This window comes from Bombina bombina, chromosome 4, assembly GCF_027579735.1.
Source record: "Bombina bombina isolate aBomBom1 chromosome 4, aBomBom1.pri, whole genome shotgun sequence".
In the NCBI taxonomy this organism is placed as follows: Eukaryota; Metazoa; Chordata; class Amphibia; order Anura; family Bombinatoridae; genus Bombina; species Bombina bombina.
The window spans coordinates 259,264,476-259,287,169 of record NC_069502.1 but is presented as its reverse complement, the minus strand read 5'-3'; the positions used below and the strand labels follow the sequence as shown (position 1 = coordinate 259,287,169).

Below are 22,694 nucleotides of genomic sequence, written 5' to 3'. Positions count from 1 at the left end.
TTAAGAACCAAGTTTAAGCTCCATGGAGGAGCAACAGGTTTAAACACAGGCTTAATTCTAACTAAAGCCTGACAAAATGCCTGAACGTCTGGAACTTCTGCCAGACGCTTGTGTAAAAGAATAGACAGAGCAGAAATCTGTCCCATTAAAGAACTAGCTGATAATCCTTTGTCCAAACCCTCTTGGAGGAAGGACAATATCCTAGGAATCCTAACCCTACTCCATGAGTAATTCTTGGATTCACACCAATGAAGATATTTACGCCATATCTTGTGATAGATTTTCCTGGTGACAGGCTTTCGTGCCTGTATTAAGGTATCAATGACTGACTCGGAGAAGCCACGCTTTGATAGAATCAAGCGTTCAATCTCCATGCAGTCAGTCTCAGAGAAATTAGATTCGGATGATTGAAAGGACCTTGTATGAGAAGGTCTTGTCTCAGAGGCAGAGTCCATGGTGGAAAGGATGACATGTCCACTAGGTCTGCATACCAGGTCCTGCGTGGCCACGCAGGCGCTATCAGAATCACAGATGCCCTCTCCTGTCTGATTTTGGCAATCAGTCGAGGGAGCAGAAGAAGCGGTGGAAACACATAAGCCAGGTTGAAGAACCAAGGAGCTGCTAGAGCATCTATCAGCGTCGCTTCTGGGTCCCTGGACCTGGATCTGTAACAAGAAAGCTTGGCGTTCTGGCGAGACGCCATGAGATCCAGTTCTGGTTTGCCCCAACGATGAACCAATTGAGCAAACACCTCCGGATGGAGTTCCCACTCCCCCGGATGAAAAGTCTGACGACTTAGAAAATCCGTGTGTGCAAGTGTGTTAAAGTGTGCGTAAAGTCCCTCAAATTAGGGAAAAAAAGATATGTGAAAGAATGAAAAAAAGGAGAAGCGCTAATAGAAGCTAAAGGTGCTAAATTGAGAACAGATTAAAATAATTGCTATGCAAACGAATTGAGATAAAATAAGATAAATTTACTTGCTTTGCAAATATAATTAAAACAAACAATCATAGAAGTACATGTCCTGCAAAAAAATGAAAAAATGAAAAAACATAGAAAATTTAAGAATCGGACGTCTCCGATGTATAAAAAACACAGAATTAAAATAAATACTACTGTTGCCAATATAAACCTTGTCTCAGTATTATGTAGAGGAAGTCGGCATCAAAACTGAAGTCCTCAGATGATTTCAAAAGAGAACCGAAGCCGGGTAAATGCAAACCCGTTTTTACCTTTAGGTGTACCGTCCGTGTATTAAGAATCACCTCCGTGAGGCGTATGCGTATCCCGTGACGTCACTGATCGGGAGGCGTCGTCTCTGTAGGGAAATCCTATTGGTCAGGATAACTTGACAGATGAACTATAGCGGCCGCTATATTGTAGATGGTGAACCCCGCTCTTAGTGCAGGATCGCACGCAAGGTCACAGTATATCCAGATTTCTTTTGTAGATCTTATAGTGAACGGACTTTGATGTGTGACATAAAACCGGCTTTAACTTAAGCACATGGCCCTTCACAAAGTAGTCCTCGTGTTCTCTGTGGGTAGCTGAAAAATCTTTCACTCCAATAAAGAATTAAAGTCCTTATAGACAATATATGAAGTGTAAGGCAGCTGTAACTTTCATCAACGCGTTTCTCCCTCTTACAGGGCTTTCTCAAGATGAATTAGCTCCAGTTACAGCCTCCTTTTAAACAGTTCAGACTCATACCTATTGGTCAGGTGAGATTACTTTATCTGACAGGTGTGCTCATTACAATTGATCTATTGGCAACAGTACTGGCAACTAAGGAAAAAAATATATATAATAAGAGACAAAACACTTTATAGAATTAGATTTGAGAATATATCTAGAAATGCTTGGATTTTCATGCATTTGTATATTAGCAGCAATTTGCAATCAAATAAAAATAAAGGTATAACTCCAATTTAAAAAAGCTTTCCAAGAACAGTGTTATTGTTACTGAAAGGAGGGATTAAGAGAGCGACAAAACATCCTCACTAAAATGGTCAAAAATGTGACTAGGTACTAGAAGTAATTATTTACTAATGTGCATAAAGAAAACAAGTAAAAAGAGTATATTTATATATGCTGCGAACCAATATAGAGAAAATATATAACTGCAGTTTTCTGCCAATATGAAAAATTATATATGTGCTTACAATGAAACAGATAAACTAATTAGTTTATAGATAGTGAACAATATTAAGTTATGAAAATGTAACAGAAGTCTTGTGACTTATAAAAGTGTATACATATATACCCCATAATACAGAGGTATCCAAATTATCATGTGACTAATTTTAGACATTTAACTTTAAAATAGTGAGAATCAAAAGTTTAGTGGAAATTAATAGAAAATAAATAAAAATAAGAAATAGAATAGTACAAAGTCATACTTAAGCCAAAATTAATCTAAAACAAAGGGTGAGATGTCGAGTTCAGAGTTCAAACCAGCTGGGTATAAAGTGATATTTATATATGTATTCCGCTTCTTTTATACATAGTAGCTTATCTATATTGCCTCTTCTCCAGTGGCACTTAATATGCTGTATTCCCCAGAAAGTTAAATCCTTTGTCTGCCCTTTGTGTACTTCTTTGAAATGCTTGTAGAGTCTAGTATCTTCTCTTTCTTTCTTTCTTTCTCTATACATAACAGGTGCTCCCTGATCCTATCCTTTAGCATCCTTTTTGTTTCTCCAAAATATATTAAATTGCAAGAACATTGGAGTACATAGATGACCCCCTTTTGTCGTGCATCTGATAAGTTCTTTTATTTGAAACAGATCACCTTTAGGTGGAATTTTTATAGAGTTTTTCTTACAGCTATGCTGGCAGGCCTTGCACGTATAGCAGGGGAAAAAACCTGCCACTTTCTTTCCTGCAATATCTAATTGTGTATTCAGACTTATTTTATTCTCTTGAAAAGTACTAGGAACTAGTATTTGTTTTAAATTTCTTGATTTTCTGAAAACTAATCTTGGTCTATCAGTCAAATTCTTCCCTATAATGGGGTCCGCTTGTAGAATGTGCCAGTGTTTATTAAGAATTTTTCATCATTACTATAATCAGTAATGAATGGTGTATCGATAGTATCTTTTTCATTTAAAGTGTTTTTTTGTTTATAAGTAAGAAGTGTTTTCCTATTTGATGATCTGGCTCTACTAGTAGCATTATGGACTAGCTCCTCATCATAGCCCCTATCCTTAAATTTCTCCATAAGTGTCCCTATTTGTTCCTCAAAGTCCATTAGTCTAGAGCAGTTCTTACGTATCCTTAAGGCTTGACCTACAGGGATGTTTTCTTTCCATTGTTGGAGGTGACAGCTGTCTGAGTGTATAAAGCTGTTAGAGTCTACATCCTTAAAATGTGTTTTTGTCTCAATAATGTTATTTATCACCATAATTTCTAGGTCAAGGAAAGTAACTTTTTCTTGGCTATAATTAAATGTAAATTTAAGGCCTTTATCATTGGTATTCATATTCGTGAGCATGTTATTCAACTCCATTTCGGAGCCCCTCCAGATCATCAGCATATCGTCTATATATCTGCTATAGAGCACGAGGTTTGCACCAAAGCCACTTTCCATGAAGAAATTTTCTTCCCAGTGGCCTACAAATAAATTGGCATAACTTGGTGCAAACCTCGTGCCCATAGCAGTCCCTTCGATTTGAAGATAGAAGTTCCTATCAAACGAAAAATAGTTATTGTTTAATATGAAGGCTATACTCTTTAACAAAAAACTATTTTGTTCTAATTTAATGTCTGGGTCTGCATCCAGATACTTTTTTACAGCCGATAAACCTTGATGGTGGTCAAGGTAGAGTTATTCGTTCTATAATCCATATGCCTATATGTATTATGATGATAGTAGCCATTATTTTGTCTATTGTATGTGTCTGGCCTCCATGATTGGTTTGTGTTCCTATCCCTATAATCCCGGTCTCTATGGTTGGGGTAATTCCTTTTTTCTTTCTTTTTATAACTGACTGTTGTCCAATTGTTTTGAGATGTAGTTAAATCCATCTCTTCATTTTTATTTTGTTCTGTCTGTGGTTTAATTGTGTCTCTGTCTAATTTCTTCCATTTTGTTTTCAAAAGATCTTTACTTAAATTATTTATTCTTTCAATCATTACTTTTTGTTTTTCTATGTATTCTTTAGTTTTTTCTTCCTTGAGTTTATCTTTTATTTCCAAAATTTCTTTTTCTAAATCTAGGAGGGTATCCTTTCTAGATCTCTTAAGGATATCTATTAAGTCCAAGGAGGCCTTATTAAGGACGCCCTCCCATGCCGATTGGAATGTTTCTTTTAATGGGAATGCACATTCTTTATTTAGTACTAGCCCTTTAAGTGTGTATTTATTTAAAAATAAAATCTCAGTTTTTTGTTTCAATTCCCTAGTGAGCAGTTTTTCTAATTTACTCATTATATCATCTAAATTTTCGAAATCAGAATATATAGCAGTATCCCCTTCCTTATGTCCTGACATGGTTTTGTAGAAACTTTCTCTAAATTCAAAGATATCTTCCATATTGAAAAATAAAGAGAACTCTGCTGCAACACTAACAAGAGACTATGAAACAGGTGTGTGCAAGTGTGTTAAAGTGTGCGCGAGAGGCACCAAGCTACTCCAACCCTAAAGTCCCTCAAATTAGGGAAAAAAAGATATGTGAAAGAATGAAAAAAAGGAGAAGCGCTAATAAAAGCTAAAGGTGCTAAATTGAGAACAGATTAAAATAATTGCTATGCAAACGAATTGAGATAAAATAAGATAAATTTACTTGCTTTGCAAATATAATTAAAACAAACAATCATAGAAGTACATGTCCTGCAAAAAAATGAAAAAATGAAAAAAACATAGAAAATTTAAGAATCGGACGTCTCCGATGTATAAAAAACCACAGAATTAAAATAAATACTACTGTTGCCAATATAAACCTTGTCTCAGTATTATGTAGAGGAAGTCGGCATCAAAACTGAAGTCCTCAGATGATTTCAAAAGAGAACCGAAGCCGGGTAAATGCAAACCCGTTTTTACCTTTAGGTGTACCGTCCGTGTATTAAGAATCATCTCCGTGAGGAGTATGCGTATCCCGTGACGTCACTGATCGGGAGGCGTCGTCTCTGTAGGGAAATCCTATTGGTCAGAATAACTTGACAGATGAACTATAGCGGCCGCTATATTGTAGATGGTGAACCCCGCTCTTAGTGCAGGATCGCACGCAGGGTCACAGTATATCCAGATTTCTTTTGTAGATCTTATAGTGAACGGACTTTGATGTGTGACATGAAACCGGCTTTAACTTAAGCACATGGCCCTTCACAAAGTAGTCCTCGTGTTCTCCGTGGGTAGTTGAAAAATCTTTCACTCCAATAAAGAATTAAAGTCCTTATAGACAATATATGAAGTGTAAGGCAGCTGTAACTTTCATCAACGCGTTTCTCCCTCTTACAGGGCTTTCTCAAGATGAATTAGCTCCAGTTACAGCCTCCTTTTAAACAGTTCAGACTCATACCTATTGGTCAGGTGAGATTACTTTATCTGACAGGTGTGCTCATTACAATTGATCTATTGGCAACAGTACTGGCAACTAAGGAAAAAAATATATATAATAAGAGACAAAACACTTTATAGAATTAGATTTGAGAATATATCTAGAAATGCTTAGATTTTCATGCATTTGTATATTAGCAGCAATTTGCAATCAAATAAAAATAAAGGTATAACTCCAATTTAAAAAAGCTTTCCAAGAACAGTGTTATTGTTACTGAAAGGAGGGATTAAGAGAGCGACAAAACATCCTCACTAAAATGGTCAAAAATGTGACTAGGTACTAGAAGTAATTATTTACTAATGTGCATAAAGAAAACAAGTAAAAAGAGTATATTTATATATGCTGCGAACCAATATAGAGAAAATATATAACTGCAGTTTTCTGCCAATATGAAAAATTATATATGTGCTTACAATGAAACAGATAAACTAATCTAGTTTATAGACTTAGAAAATCCGCCTCCCAGTTCTCTACACCTGGGATATGGATTGCTGATAGGTGGCAAGAGTGAGACTCTGCCCAGCGAATTATCTTGGAGACTTCCAACATCGCTAGGGAACTCCTGGTTCCCCCTTGATGGTTGATGTAAGCCACAGTCGTGATGTTGTCCGACTGAAGTGTGAAGAACCTCAGGGTTGCTAAACTGAGGCCAAGCTAGAAGAGCATTGAATATTGCTCTTAACTCCAGAATATTTATTGGGAGGAGTTTCTCCTCCTGAGTCCACTATCCCTGAGCCTTCAGGGAGCTCCAGACTGCACCCCAACCTAGAAGGCTGGCATCTGTTGTTACAATCGTCCAATCTGGTCTGCGAAAGGTCATACCCTTGGACAGGTGGACCCGAGATAACCACCAGAGAAGAGAATCTCTGGTTTCCTGATCCAGATTTAGTAGAGGGGACAAATCTGTATAATCCCCATTCCACTGACTGAGCATGCATAATTGCAGCGGTCTGAGATGCAGGCGCGCAAATGGCACTATGTCCATTGCCGCTACCATTAAGCCGATTACCTCCATGCACTGAGCCACCGCAGGGCGCGGAGTGGAGTGAATAACACGGCAAGCATTTAGAAGTTTTGATAACCTGGACTCCGTCAGGTAAATTTTCATTTCTACAGAATCTATAAGAGTCCCTAGGAAGGAAACCCTTGTGAGAGGAGATAGAGAACTCTTTTCTTTGTTCACTTTCCACCATGCGACCATAGAAATGCCAGAACTATCTCTGTATGTTGGGAAGGAGAATATCCCACAAGTAATGGATGATCCGTGGACTGGATACACTTAACAAGAGAAAGCAGTAAACTTTTAGACAATTTTACAGGGGATACACAAAGCTTTAGTAAGGTTGCCTCAACATTCAAATAAACGATTAACCCCTTAATGGAAAAACCGGATTGACAAAACGTCAAAAACCGGTACAAAAACGTTTTTTATCTTATATTGGTATATAAACTAATCGCCAATACTTGGAGAGAACAATGGGTATATTAACATTTTATTAACTTATCTTTTCTTTATCCTATAGAAAGTGTAATTTCTTCTGCTGGCTGTGCTTACACAGCGTATCTATAGCTTGGACCCGAGGTCACAAATTTTCAGAATAGGTGGGGATACCACATGCTAAATCAACTATTTTAAATGCCAATATAAGGGTACATGAGCTACTTGTAAACAATTTAATACACGCCAGCAGGTGAAGTGGATCATTGGAAACAAATTAAAAGGGAGAAAAATTTTGAGTACTGTAAATAGTAACAAACATAAGGTTCTGTTCAAATAAGCGCTGAAAAAAGTAAAAAAAAGCTTACATAGCAAATAGCACATAAAGGGTAAATAAAAATTGTACCACAAATTTGAAATCAAGCTCTGATGATCAGAGTGCCTTTCCACCTCCACTAGTCCTGAGAACCTTTGAAACCCAGTGAGATGCAAAAAAGGAAAGATTTTGCAGAGCAAAGAAAAAAACAAAATTTATGCTTACCTGATAAATTCCTTTCTCCTGTAGTGTGGTCAGTCCACGGGTCATCATTACTTCTGGGATATTAACTCCTCCCCAACAGGAAGTGCAAGAGGATTCACCCAGCAGAGCTGCTATATAGCTCCTCCCCTCTACGTCACCTCCAGTCATTCGACCAAGGACCAACGAGAAAGGAGAAGCCAAAGGGTGTAGTGGTGACTGGAGTATAATTAAAAAATTTTTTTTACCTGCCATAAAAAACAGGGCGGGCCGTGGACTGACCACACTACAGGAGAAAGGAATTTATCAGGTAAGCATAAATTTTGTTTTCTCCTGTTAAGTGTGGTCAGTCCACGGGTCATCATTACTTCTGGGATACCAATACCAAAGCTAAAGTACACAGATGACGGGAGGGACAGGCAGGCTCTTTATACGGAAGGAACCACTGCCTGAAGAACCTTTCTCCCAAAAACAGCCTCCGAAGAAGCAAAAGTGTCAAATTTGTAAAATTTGGAAAAAGTATGAAGAGAAGACCAAGTTGCAGCCTTGCAAATCTGTTCAACAGAAGCCTCATTCTTAAAGGCCCAAGTGGAAGCCACAGCTCTAGTAGAATGTGCTGTAATTCTTTCAGGAGGCTGCTGTCCAGCAGTCTCATAGGCTAACCGAATTATGCTACGAAGCCAAAAAGAGAGAGAGGTAGCCGAAGCTTTTTGACCTCTCCTCTGACCAGAATAAACGACAAACAGGGAAGACGTTTGTCGAAAATCCTTAGTTGCCTGTAGATAAAATTTCAGGGCACGGACTACATCTAGATTGTGTAGCAGACGTTTCTTCTTCGAAGAAGGATTAGGACACAAAGATGGAACCACAATCTCTTGATTGATATTCCTGTTAGTGACCACCTTAGCTAGGAACCCAGGTTTAGTACGCAGAACTACCTTGTCTGAATGAAAAATCAGATAAGGAGAATCACAATGTAAGGCGGATAACTCAGAGACTCTTCGAGCCGAGGAAATCGCCATTAAAAATAGAACTTTCCAAGATAACAGCTTGATATCAATGGAATGAAGGGGTTCAAACGGAACACCTTGTAAAACATTAAGAACTAAGTTCAAACTCCATGGTGGAGCAACAGTTTTAAACACAGGCTTGATCCTAGCTAAAGCCTGACAAAAAGCTTGAACGTCCGGAACTTCTGACAGACGTTTGTGTAAAAGAATGGACAGAGCTGAAATCTGTCCCTTCAAGGAACTAGCGGATAAACCCTTTTCTAAACCTTCTTGTAGAAAAGACAATATCCTCGGAATCCTAACCTTACTCCATGAGTAACTTTTGGATTCGCACCAATATAAGTATTTGCGCCATATCTTATGATAAATCTTTCTGGTAACAGGCTTCCTAGCCTGTATTAAGGTATCAATAACTGACTCAGAAAAAACACGTTTTGATAAAATCAAGCGTTCAATTTCCAAGCAGTCAGCTTCAGAGAAATTAGATTTTGATGTTTGAAGGGACCCTGGATCAGAAGGTCCTGTTTCAGAGGTAGACACCAAGGTGGACAGGATGACATGTCCACTAGATCTGCATACCAAGTCCTGCGTGGCCATGCAGGCGCTATTAGAATCACTGATGCTCTCTCCTGTTTGATTCTGGCAATCAATCGAGGAAGCATCGGGAAGGGTGGAAACACATAAGCCATCCCGAAGGTCCAAGGTGCTGTCAAAGCATCTATCAGAACCGCTCCCGGATCCCTGGATCTGAACCCGTAACGAGGAAGCTTGGCATTCTGTCGAGACGCCATGAGATCTATCTCTGGTTTGCCCCAACGTCGAAGTATTTGGGCAAAGACCTCCGGATGAAGTTCCCACTCCCCCGGATGAAAAGTCTGACGACTTAAGAAATCCGCCTCCCAGTTCTCCACTCCCGGGATGTGGATTGCTGACAGGTGGCAAGAGTGAGACTCTGCCCAGCGAATTATCTTTGATACTTCCATCATTGCTAGGGAGCTTCTTGTCCCTCCCTGATGGTTGATGTAAGCTACAGTCGTGATGTTGTCCGATTGAAACCTGATGAACCCCCGAGTTGTTAACTGGGGCCAAGCCAGAAGGGCATTGAGAACTGCTCTCAATTCCAGAATGTTTATTGGTAGGAGACTCTCCTCCTGATTCCATAGTCCCTGAGCCTTCAGAGAATTCCAGACAGCGCCCCAACCTAGTAGGCTGGCGTCTGTTGTTACAATTGTCCAGTCCGGCCTGCTGAATGGCATCCCCCTGGACAGATGTGGCCGAGAAAGCCACCATAGAAGAGAATTTCTGGTCTCTTGATCCAGATTCAGAGTAGGGGACAAGTCTGAGTAATCCCCATTCCACTGACTTAGCATGCACAATTGCAGCGGTCTGAGATGTAGGCGTGCAAAGGGTACTATGTCCATTGCCGCTACCATTAAGCCGATCACCTCCATGCATTGAGCTACTGACGGGTGTTGAATGGAATGAAGGACACGGCATGCATTTTGAAGCTTTGTTAACCTGTCTTCTGTCAGGTAAATCTTCATTTCTACAGAATCTATCAGAGTCCCCAAGAAGGGAACTCTTGTGAGTGGAAAGAGAGAACTCTTCTTTTCGTTCACCTTCCATCCATGCGACCTTAGAAATGCCAGTACTAACTCTGTATGAGACTTGGCAGTTTGAAAGCTTGAAGCTTGTATCAGAATGTCGTCTAGGTACGGAGCTACCGAAATTCCTCGCGGTCTTAGTACCGCCAGAAGAGCACCCAGAACCTTTGTGAAGATTCTTGGAGCCGTAGCCAATCCGAATGGAAGAGCTACAAACTGGTAATGCCTGTCTAGAAAGGCAAACCTTAGATACCGGTAATGATCTTTGTGAATCGGTATGTGAAGGTAAGCATCCTTTAAATCCACTGTGGTCATGTACTGACCCTTTTGGATCATGGGTAAAATTGTCCGAATAGTTTCCATTTTGAACGATGGAACTCTTAGGAATTTGTTTAGGATCTTTAAATCCAAGATTGGCCTGAAAGTTCCCTCTTTTTTGGGAACCACAAACAGATTTGAGTAAAACCCTTGTCCTTGTTCCGACCGCGGAACCGGATGGATCACTCCCATTAATAAAAGATCTTGTACGCAGGGTAGAAAGGCCTCTTTCTTTATTTGGTTTGTTGACAACCTTGACAGATGAAATCTCCCTCTTGGGGGAGAGGATTTGAAGTCCAGAAGGTATCCCTGAGATATGATCTCTAACGCCCAGGGATCCTGGACATCTCTTGCCCAAGCCTGGGCGAAGAGAGAAAGTCTGCCCCCCACTAGATCCGTTCCCGGATCGGGGGCCCTCGATTCATGCTGTCTTAGGGGCAGCAGCAGGTTTCCTGGCCTGCTTGCCCTTGTTCCAGGACTGGTTAGGTCTCCAGCCTTGTCTGTAGCGAGCAACAGCTCCTTCCTGTTTTGGTGCAGAGGAAGTTGATGCTGCTCCTGCTTTGAAATTACGAAAGGAACGAAAATTAGACTGTCTAGCCTTAGGTTTGGCTCTGTCTTGAGGCAGGGCATGGCCTTTACCCCCTGTAATGTCAGCGATAATTTCTTTCAACCCGGGCCCGAATAAGGTCTGCCCTTTGAAAGGAATATTAAGCAATTTAGTTTTAGAAGTAACATCAGCTGACCAGGATTTTAGCCACAGTGCTCTGCGCGCCTGAATGGCGAATCCGGAATTCTTAGCCGTAAGTTTAGTTAAATGTACTACGGCATCCGAAATAAATGAGTTACCTAACTTAAGGGCTTTAAGCTTGTGTGTAATCTCATCTAATGGAGCTGATTCAAGTGTCTCTTCCAGAGACTCAAACCAAAATGCTGCTGCAGCCGTGACAGGCGCAATGCATGCAAGAGGTTGCAATATAAAACCTTGATGAACAAACATTTTCTTAAGGTAACCCTCTAACTTTTTATCCATTGGATCTGAAAAGGCACAGCTATCCTCCACTGGGATAGTGGCACACTTAGCTAAAGTAGAAACTGCTCCCTCCACCTTAGGGACCGTTTGCCATAAGTCCCGTGTGGTGGCGTCTATTGGAAACATCTTTCTAAATATTGGAGGGGGTGAGAACGGCACACCGGGTCTATCCCACTCCTTAGTAACAATTTCAGTAAGTCTCTTAGGTATAGGAAAAACGTCAGTACTCGACGGTACCGCAAAATATTTATCCAACCTACACAATTTCTCTGGTATTGCAACTGTGTTACAATCATTCAGAGCCGCTAACACCTCCCCTAGTAATACACGGAGGTTTTCCATCTTAAATTTAAAATTTGAAATATCTGAATCCAGTCTGTTTGGATCAGAACCGTCACCCGCAGAATGAAGCTCTCCGTCCTCATGTTCTGCAAATTGTGACGCAGTGTCTGACATGGCCCTAATATTATCAGCGCACTCTGTTCTCACCCCAGAGTGATCACGCTTACCTCTTAGTTCTGGTAATTTAGCCAAAACTTCAGTCATAACAGTAGCCATATCCTGTAATGTGATTTGTAATGGCCGCCCAGATGTACTCGGCGCTACAATATCACGCACCTCCCGAGCGGGAGATGCAGGTACTGACACGTGAGGCGAGTTAGTCGGCATAACTCTCCCCTCGTTGTTTGGTGAAATATGTTCAATTTGTACAGATTGACTTTTATTTAAAGTAGCATCAATGCAGTTAGTACATAAATTTCTATTGGGCTCCACTTTGGCTTTAGCACATATAGCACAGATATCTTCCTCTGAATCAGACATGTTTAACACACTAGCAAATAAACTAGCAAAATACAGAAATAAACGTTTTTTATCACAGTCAACTACAATCTCACAGCTCTGCTGTGAGTGATTACCTCCCTCAAAACAAGTTTTGAAGACCCCTGAGTTCTGTAGAGATGAACCGGATCATGCAGGGAAGACAAACTTCTGACTGAATTTTTTGATGCGTAGCAAAAGCGCCAAAAAAGGCCCCTCCCCCTCATACACAACAGTGAGAGAGATCAGTAAACTGTCATAAATTAAATAAAAATGACTGCCAAGTGGAAAAAATAGTGCCCAAAACATTTTTTCACCCAGTACCTCAGAAAATTAAACGATTTTACATGCCAGCAAAAAACGTTTAACATAAATAAATTAAGTGTTATTAAAAAGCCTGTTGCTAGTCCCTGCAAATTAGGCTAAAGTCTTATGCATACAGTATAATTCCAGTGAAGTGCCATTCCCCAGAATACTGAAGTGTAAAATATACATACATGACAGCCTGATACCAGTTGCTGCTACTGCATTTAAGGCTGAGTTTACATTATATCGGTATGGCAGAATTTTCTCATCAATTCCATTGTCAGAAAATAATAAGCTGCTACATACCTCTTGCAGATTAATCTGCCCGCTGTCCCCTGATCTGAAGTTTACCTCTCCTCAGATGGCCGAGAAACAGCAATATGATCTTAACTACTCCGGCTAAAATCATAGAAAAAACTCAGGTAGATTCTTCTTCAAATTCTACCAGAGAAGGAATAACACACTCCGGTGCTATTATAAAATAAACTTTTGATTGAAGGTATAAAACCAAGTATAATCACCACAGTCCTCTCACACATCCTATCTATTCGTTGGGTGCAAGAGAATGACTGGGGGTGACGTAGAGGGGAGGAGCTATATAGCAGCTCTGCTGGGTGAATCCTCTTGCACTTCCTGTTGGGGAGGAGTTAATATCCCAGAAGTAATGATGACCCGTGGACTGACCACACTTAACAGGAGAAAAGACTGTTGGTTACTGGACTAGTTAAATACTAAAACCCACTATAAGAATTTTCAAAAAATGAATGAAATCAAATTTCAGATTCTTTAAAGTACCATTGACAACTGCATTCACACAAAATAACTTTATTGGGAGAAAAAAAATATAGTAGTAGTCCGGCTGGACTAGTACTCACGCACACTCACACACAAACGGTTTAAAACTTGCTGAAACTCAGACAATATAATTAATCTGAATTGCACCTATGAAATACAAATCACTCCCTTACGGGAGGTATTTAAATATTTGTGTATATATAGGTAATCAACCCCTGTAGGTAAGTGATCATGGGAAGTGAGAGGGATTTAAAACTTTTTTCATTTTTTTTCATTTAACAGGTGCAAGTTGTACTATGCTAAATTTTACGTGCGGCTAGTGCTCGCTAGTGAGTGGAACTAGGGGCACTCATGGGTGATTTGGGGACTCTAAACCAGGGGGCCAGGAACTAATTTTAATGTGCCAGTGACTTCATGGCACGGGTTTGTCAAGGTAAACAACTATATTTTATTGATCTGTTTACAGTATAATGAAAACTATTTTAAGCAGAAGTTATGTAGAAAGCTGTGGATCATCACAGTTTTCTGATGGGTGGATATCTAACTGGCATATAAACCAGGTCTAGATATCAAGTGAGCCTAGTAAAAGAAGAAACATTCTCCATGCTTTTTTTTCATCCCATTATTAGTGACATCACCACAAGCATGTGGATTCCATGTATCCATAACTGTAAAAGGCAGCTATAAATTCCTTTAGCAGCTATAAATTCCTAAGGCTCAAAACAGAGGTAACATTTTAAAGATTAATGATATGTATGATATTTGCAAACTAATTAAAAAAAAAAAAAAAAACATTTATATCAATACAGATATATACATCATTTTAGGATCTGTTATGTACCTCAACTTTAGGGACTGAAATTGCTGCAAGAGAACTGCCAATTGCTGCTGCTGCTGTGCAGAGAGTGCTGCCTTCTGTTGCTGTGCCAACACCTGGGCATATTGCTGCCTATGGAGGAGTAAAGTTTGTGAAACACACAATTACATAAGTTATAACATTAAATAATAATATAGCTCACAATATAATGAAATACTTTCCAGTCTGCTCACAGCACACAATTTATAAAAGCACAAGTCAACATGAATAGAAGCAGCTACAGTTTATGCTGGTCTTTAACACTGCTGAGTAATGTTATAAAAAAATAATAATTGGCTAATGACCACGTATTTTTATTTTATATTAGAGATCCTCAGGGGTAGTAATAAAATGTAAGACAATGAGAAGAGCTAACTTTTGACCCATTTTATTATAAAATATAAAAAAAAATATTTTTTTACATAGTAACATAGGGGAATACATTCCTACCACTAGGAGGGGGCAGTTTCCCAAACCCCAAGAGTCCTATAAAACCCCATCCCACCTTACACATACCTTAGTTTAACATATAGCCAAGCAGTGAGGTTTAAAAATGAGTAAGACAAAAAAAGAGCAGGGAAAAAAATAAATAAAAAAAAATAAATGTATGCTTACCTGATATATTTCTTTCTTTCCAGATATGGAGAGTCCACAACGTCATCAATTACTAGTGGGAATGTCACTCCTGGCCAGCAGGAGGAGGCAAAGAGCATCACAGCAAAGCTGTTAAGTGTCACTCCCCTACCCATAATCACCAGTCATTCGACGGAAGGGAAATGGAAAAAGGAATAACACAAAGGTGTAGAGGTGTCTGAGGTTAAAGGGACACTGTACCCAAAAAATTTCTTTCGTGATTCAGATTGAGCATGAAATTTTAAGCAACTTTCTAATTTACTCCTATTATCAAATTTTCTTCATTCTCTTGGTATCTTTATTTGAAATGCAAGAATGTAAGTTTAGATGCCGGCCCATTTTTGGTGAACAACCTGGGTTGTCTTTGCTGATTGGTGGATAAATCCATTCACCAATAAAAAAGTGCTGTCCAGAGTACTGAAACAAAAAAAAAAGCTTAGATGCCTTCTTTTTCAAATAATGATAGCAAGAGAACGAAGAAAAATTGATAATAGGAGTAAATTAGAAAGGTTGCTTAATATTGCATGCTCTTTCTGAATTACAAAAGAAAAAATTTGGGTACAGTGTCCCTTTAAGTAAAAAAAAAAAAAAGTCTTAAATTTAAGGGAGGGGTCGTGGACTCTCCATATCCGGAAAGAAAGAAATTTATCAGATAAGCATAAATTTTGTTTTCTTTCCTAAGATATGGAAAGTCCACGACTAGTGGGAACCAATACCCATGCTAGAGGACACAGATGACTAGGGAGAGAGAACAAGACAGGCAGACCTAAACAGAAGGCACCACTGCTTGAAGAACCCTTCTCCCAAAAGAAGCCTCGGCCAAGGCAAAATGTATCAAATTTGGAAAATTTTGAAAAAAGTATGCAGGGAGGACCAAGTTGCAGCTTTGCAAATCTGTTCCACAGAAGCTTCATTTTTGAAAGCCCATGAAGAGGAGACAGCCCTAGTGGAATGACTCAATTCTCTCAGGAGGCTGCTGACCAGCAGTCTCATAAGCAAAACGAATTATACTTCTCAACCAGAGAGAAAGAGAAGTAGCAGTATTTTTGTGACCCATACACTTTCCAGAGAAACAAACAGGGCAGGAGACTGGTGAAAATCCTTAGTTGCCTATAGTTAGAATTTTTAGAGCATGCACAACATCCAGGTTGTGCAACAAACGTTTCTTATGAGAAGGATAAAGACAGAGAGGAGAAATCCCAACTAAGTACGCAGGAGGAGCAACAGGTTTAAACACAGGCCTGATTCTGACCAGGTCCTGACAAAAAGATAGAACACCTGGCACATCCGCCAGACCCTTGTATAACAAAAACATAATTTATGCTTACCTGATAAATTTATTTCTCTTGTGGTGTATCCAGTCCACGGATCATCCATTACTTGTGGGATATTCTCCTTCCCAACAGGAAGCTGCAAGAGGATCACCCACAGCAGAGCTATCTATACAGCTCCTCCCCTAACTGCCACTACCAGTCATTCGACCGAAGACAAGCAAGAGAAAGGAGAAACTATAGGGTGCAGTGGTGACTGTAGTTTAAAAATAAAAAACACCTGCCTTAAAATGACAGGGCGGGCCGTGGACTGGATACACCACAAGAGAAATAAATTTATCAGGTAAGCATAAATTATGTTTTCTCTTGTAAGATGTATCCAGTCCACAGATCATCCATTACTTGTGGGATACCAATACCAAAGCTATAGGACACGGATGAAGGGAGGGACAAGGCAGGCGCTTAAACGGAAGGCACCACTGCCTGCAAGAACTTTCTCCCAAAAATAGCCTCCGAAGAAGCAAAAGTATCAAATTTATAGAACTTTGAAAAAGTATGAAGCGAAGACCAAGTCGCCGCCTTACAAATCTGTTCAACAGAAGCCTCATTTTTAAAAGCCCATGTGGAAGCTACCGCTCTAGTAGAATGAGCTATAATCCTGTCCAGCAGTCTCATAAGCTAAGCGTATTATACTCCTTAGCCAAAAAGAAAGAGAGGTTGAAACACAGGCTTGATTCTGACTAAAGCCTGACAAAACGCCTGCACGTATGGAACCTCAGCCAGACGTTTGTGCAAAAAAATAGACAGAGCAGAAATCTGTCCTTTTAAGGAACTAGCTGACAAACCCTTCTCCAATCCTTCTTGGAGAAAAGATAATATCCTAGGAATCCTGACCTTACTCCATGAGTAACCCTTGGATTCACACCAATGAAGACATTTACACCATATCTTATGATAGATTTTCCTGGTGACAGGCTTTCGCGCCTGTATTAAGGTATCAATGACCGACTCGGAGAAACCACGCTTTGATAAAATCAAGCGTTCAATCTCCAAGCAGTCAGCCGCAGAGAAATTAGATTTGGATGGTTGAAAGGACCCTGAAGTAGAAGGTCCTGCCTCAGAGGCAGAGTCCATGGTGGAAAGGATGACATGTCCACCAGATCTGCATACCAAGTCAGGTGCTATCAAAATTACCGATGCTCTCTCCTGTTTGATCTTGGCAATCAGACGAGGCAGCAGAGGAAACGGTGGAAACACATAAGCCAGGTTGAAAGACCAAGGCGCTGCTAGAGCATCTATCAGTGATGCCTTGGGATCCCTGGACCTGGATCCGTAACAAGGAAGCTTGGCGTTCTGGCGAGACGCCATGAGATCCAGTTCTGGTTTGCCCCAACGTTGAATCAACTGTGCAAACACCTCCGGATGGAGCTCCCACTCCCCCGGATGAAAAGCCTGACGACTTAGAAAATCTGCCTCCCAGTTCTCTACTCCTGGGATATGGATAGCTGATAGATGGCAAGAGTGAACCTCTGCCCATAGAATTATTTTTGAAACCTCCAACATTGCTAGGGAACTCCTTGTTCCCCCTTGATGGTTGATGTAGGCTACAGTCGTGATATTGTCCGACTGAAATCTGATGAACCTGACCGCAGCTAGTTGAGGCCAAGCCTGAAGGAGCATTGAATATCGCTCTTAGTTCCAGAATGTTTATCGGAAGGAGTGTCTCCTCCTGAGTCCACAAGCCCTGAGCCTTCAGGGAGTTCCAGACTGCACCCCAGCCCAGAAGGCTGGCATCTGTCGTTACTATTGTCCAATCTGGCCTGCGGAAGGTCATACCCTTGGACAGATGGACCCGAGATAACCACCAATGAAGAGAATCCCTGGTCTCTTGATCCAGATTTAGTAGAGGGGACAAATCTGTGTAATCCCCATTCCACTGACTGAGCATGCAGAGTTGCAGCGGTCTGAGATGTAGGCGGGCAAACGGCACTATGTCCATTGCCGCTACGATTGTCAGACATGTTTAAACAGACTAGTAATGAGACCAGCAAGCTTGGAAAACACTTTAATAACTGTGAACAAGCAAAAAATAAAAACGGTACTGTGCCTTTACGAGAAAAAAACAATCACAGAAACTGCAAAACAGTGAAAAAAGCAGTAAATCTTATGAAATTTTTACAGTGTGTATAATAGGCTGAGAGAGCATTGCACCCACTTGCAAATGGATGATTAACCCCTTAGTTTCAAAACCGGATAAAAAAAACCGATATAAACGTTTTCAAACAGTCAGCTCTACTGTGGCCCTACCTGCCCATACAACGACTTTGGAAGGCACAAAAACCCCTTAGAGAGGTCCTATATGTTCAGGGGACTCCTTCAGGGAAGCTGGATGTCTCAAGCTGCAAAAACTAATGGAAAATAGGCCCCTCCCAACCTGTACTCACAGTGAGAGGGCCTTAAAAAACTATCCCTAGACAAAATCTAGTCAGCCATGTGGAAAAACTGGGCCCCAGAATAAAGTTTTTTCACCAATATGAAATAAACGTTTATACACCTCAAGCAAACGTTATATCTATTCAGTAATGTGAGTAAATAATAAAAATATTACCCTTTACAGCAAGCATGATACCAGTCGTTAAATCACTGTAATCAGGCTTACCTTAAACAAATCAGGCACTGTCAGCATTTTCTAGCTATCATCTCTCTAGAAAAATTTAAAACTGCACATACCTCAGAGCAGGAGACCCTGCACGCTATTCCCCCAGCTGAAGTTACCCATCTCTTCAGTTATGTGTGAGAACAGCAATGGATCTTAGTTACAACCTGCTAAGATCATCAAAGACCACAGGCAGACTCTTCTTCAACTTTCTGCCTGAGGCTAAAATAGTACAACTCCGGTACCATTTGAAAATAACAAACTTTTGATTGAAGATAAACTACATTAATGCACCACATCTCTCTAGCTGCTTCCCTTGTCGAGAGCTGCAAGAGAATGACTGGGAGGTGGCAGTTAGGGGAGGAGCTATATAGAAAGCTCTGCTGTGGGTGATCCTCTTGCAGCTTCCTGTTGGGAAGGAGAATATCCCACAAGTAATGGATGAATCCGTGGACTGGATACACCTTACAAGAGAAAGAAAGATAATCCTTTTATTATCCATTCCCCAGTTTTGCATAACCAACACAGTTATAATCATATACTTTTGACCTCTGTGATTACCTTGTATCTATGCTTCTGCAGACTGCCCACTTATTTCAGTTCTTTTGACAGACTTGCATTTTAGCTCACTCCAGTGTAACTTCATGTGCATGAGCTCAATTTTTTTTTTTGAAACAGCTTTATTGTGTATAAATCAGTATTTTACATAGGTGGGGAGACGCAGCTCCCAAAAAATAGATCACAACAACAGCTGTTAAATTTGTGGATAACATTGGGTGTGCTCAAAGCACTTCAAGATTAAACAGCAGTGTTCGTCCCCTGGGCAATGCCAAATCAATCAGAAAGGGGTCCAATTGTAAGTTGTGTTGCCCTAAGGGGAAGCCTACCGAAATACTTTCATTTGGTATACAACTATTTATATTTAGATAACAAGAAGTAAATAACGGATAACAAAGCAACTGTACGTCCCAGTCCGCTGTCACCCCGATCTACCACATTCAACCGGCTCACGAGAACATCTATTCCCTTGGTCAGTCATGAATAGTTCCTAGACTACGAATAAACCTATTGTTTATTTATATTGAATGTAATTGGACCAAAGCTGCGAGAACTCTGCATAGTAATCTATTTTATCTTGTTTGAGGTAATAGTATTCTTCTAGTCCAATGGTTTCTGTTACTTTCTGCCTCCACATGTCTATAGATGGTGCCTCCCTACTTCTCCAGTTTTTAGCTATTAGAATTTTTGCACTATTAGTCAAGATGTTGAGTAGATGTAAATATGGTTTGTATTTGATGGATGGGGGTGGGGGGGTTTGCGTAAGAGCCAAATCAATGGGTCGAGTGGTAGTAATATATCTAGAATGGATTCCACTTCCGAGATCAAATCTCTCCAGAAAGTCTGGATGCGGTTGCACCACCACCACATATGTGCTGTATCGCTATTTACATGGCCACAAAGCCAACATTTACTATTTTGGGTGCGAAATAAGCGGTGTAGTTTTTTTCGGGGTGTGGTACCATCTATGAAGTAATTTAAGATTAACTTCTAAGATAGAGGATGAGATTGAAGACTTCATCGCGGCTTGAAACATTATTTTACTCGTGTGTGGTAGTATTATGACACCTAGATCCCAGCTCTCTAGGTATGGGGGAATGTAGCCTGGAGGGGTAATGAGTTAAGATCTTGTATATTATGGATAAAGTGTGCCTTAAGGGAGGGGTTTGGGTGCACAGAGACTCAAAATTGGTCAGGGGTCTGACCATGTTTTCATAACCTAAATGCTTGGTGATGAAATGGGTCGGTTGTCTATAGGTGAACCAATTAGCGAAGCAATCGTGTCCCCTTGAAACCAAGTCTGCCTGAGATAGCAGAGACTCGTTCTCTGTTAGTGTATGTACCGTGAAGTCCCTATTAGGCGTGTCCACTGTCATGTGGGTGAAGAAGGGCCTCACTGTAAAGCCTCCATTTTCGATCAAAGATGTCAGGGGTGAGGGGATCGAAGAGATATTGTGCGTCGTGTTAATAGTGTACTCCCAGGTCCGATAGGTTTCCTGGATCATAGGGTTGTTTTAGACGTTTTAAATAAGGATGGGTTGCCCCAACATAACCTACCCAAGTGTGGTTTTCCCATTATAGAGTGTTCTAGTGCGACCCATCTTTTATAACCGTGATGAATGTTCCAATCTACTAGCCTCTGCAGGAAAATGGCCTGGTGATAGGCTGCAAGGTTCGGCACTCCTAGCCCACCCTGTGCTTTGGATATTTGCATTATTTGTTTACTTATTCTGGGTGGTCTCCTGCGCCAGATAAAATCGCTAAATGCTCTTTGCAATGAGGGGATGTACGCTTTAGGAAGGGGGATTGGCAAGGTTTGTAGGAGATATAGTATACGTGGAAAAACATTCATTTTGATGGTGTCGATATGTCCCAACCATGATAGTTTTTTAGATCCCCATGATGACAAATTGTGTTTGATGGGCATGTAGTTTAGTTGGAATATGTCATCTAATGAGGGGGTGAGGTGCACTCCTAAGTATTTTAGTGAGGAGGGGCACCAAGTAAATGGGGTTACCTTTCGTGTGGCAAGTAAGGATGGGCCAGTCAAGTTTTTGTTTAGAATTTCTGATTTGGACATGTTGACGGCAAAGTTGGATAGGGCTTGAAAAGTGTTAAATTCATCTAGTAATTGGGGGATTGAGTTCTCGGGGTTAGTAAGTGAGAAGAGAATGTCATCTGCGAACAATGACAGGACAAATCTCTGGCTTCCTATGCTGAGTCCAGTTATTTGGGGATTCTGCCTGATCTTTACCGCTAATGTTTCAATAACGCACGCAAAAAGGAGTGGGGACAGTGGGCACCCCTGACGGGTTCCGTTAGAAATAGCAAAAGGGAAGGATAGAGTAGCGTTTACTAAAATTCTTGCTGTAGGGTAAGAGTATAGTGAGAAGATCCTAGTAAGGATTTTTGACCCTAATCCCAATATGGACAAGCGTGGCTCGCATATAGTCCCAGGCGACACGGTCAAAGGCCTTTTCTGCTTCCGTAGATAGGAGGACTGATGGTATGTTTTCAAGTTTGGCGTAATGTATTAGGTTTAAGGCCCTGACCGTGTTGTCCTTCGCTTCCCTACCCGGCACAAAACCGACTTGGTCAAGGTGAATTATGTCTGGGAGAATTATGTTTAGTCTGTGGGCTAAGATTCTTGCGTAAAGTTTAATGTCGGTATTGAGTAATGATATCGGGCGATAGTTATTTGGGAGGTCTTGTGGCTTATTGGGTTTAGGGATTAGTATTATATGGGCTTCTAATGCTCTGGCAGGGAAACATTCATTTTCATCTATAGATTGGAAATAGCATAACATGTGTGGGTTTAATATTTCTTGGAATGTGGTATAATACTTATGGGTGTAACCATCGGGTCCCGGCGCTTTCCCAGTGGGCAAGTTCTTTAGAGCCAATTTTAGTTCGGATAACGAGATAGGGTTTTCTAATTGTTCTTTCTGTAAGTCAGAAATACGTGGTAATTTAAGTTTCCCTAAATATTCCTCTATTAGTTGTGCTCTAAGTGTGGCGTGGTGGGGGGCGCCAGCACCCTTACTACGAATGTTATATAATTTTTGAAAGAAGGTTTTAAAGGTGTGTGCTATGTCTTTTGTGGAGGACTGAAGTTGACCCCCGCAATTCCTGATGTTCATAATGTATTTTTTGTGCGCTTTCTGTTTGAGGTATCTAGCTAAGAGTCTTCCTGATTTGTTTCTGCCTTCGTAATGTTTTTGTTGTAAATGTAGGGCTTTTCTTTTGTATGTCTTGTCTAGGTGTGAAGCTAGAGTTTGTTTTAGCAATGTGATTTCATTAAGTAAGTTTTTGTCTGTCGGCGAAGC

General features: G+C 40.5%; 1 protein-coding gene across 3 annotated transcripts in view; it reads right to left on the bottom strand.

The window, feature by feature from the left end:
* LOC128656174 (GRB10-interacting GYF protein 2) overlaps positions 1 to 22,694 on the bottom strand; it is a 556,473-nt gene that overhangs the window by 233,708 nt on the left and 300,071 nt on the right. For all 3 annotated transcript variants that reach the window (XM_053709919.1, XM_053709921.1, XM_053709920.1), the window contains exon 10: positions 14,236 to 14,343. In XM_053709919.1, coding sequence (XP_053565894.1) covers positions 14,236 to 14,343 — 108 coding nt within the window. The remainder of the gene's footprint in view (positions 1 to 14,235; positions 14,344 to 22,694) is intronic.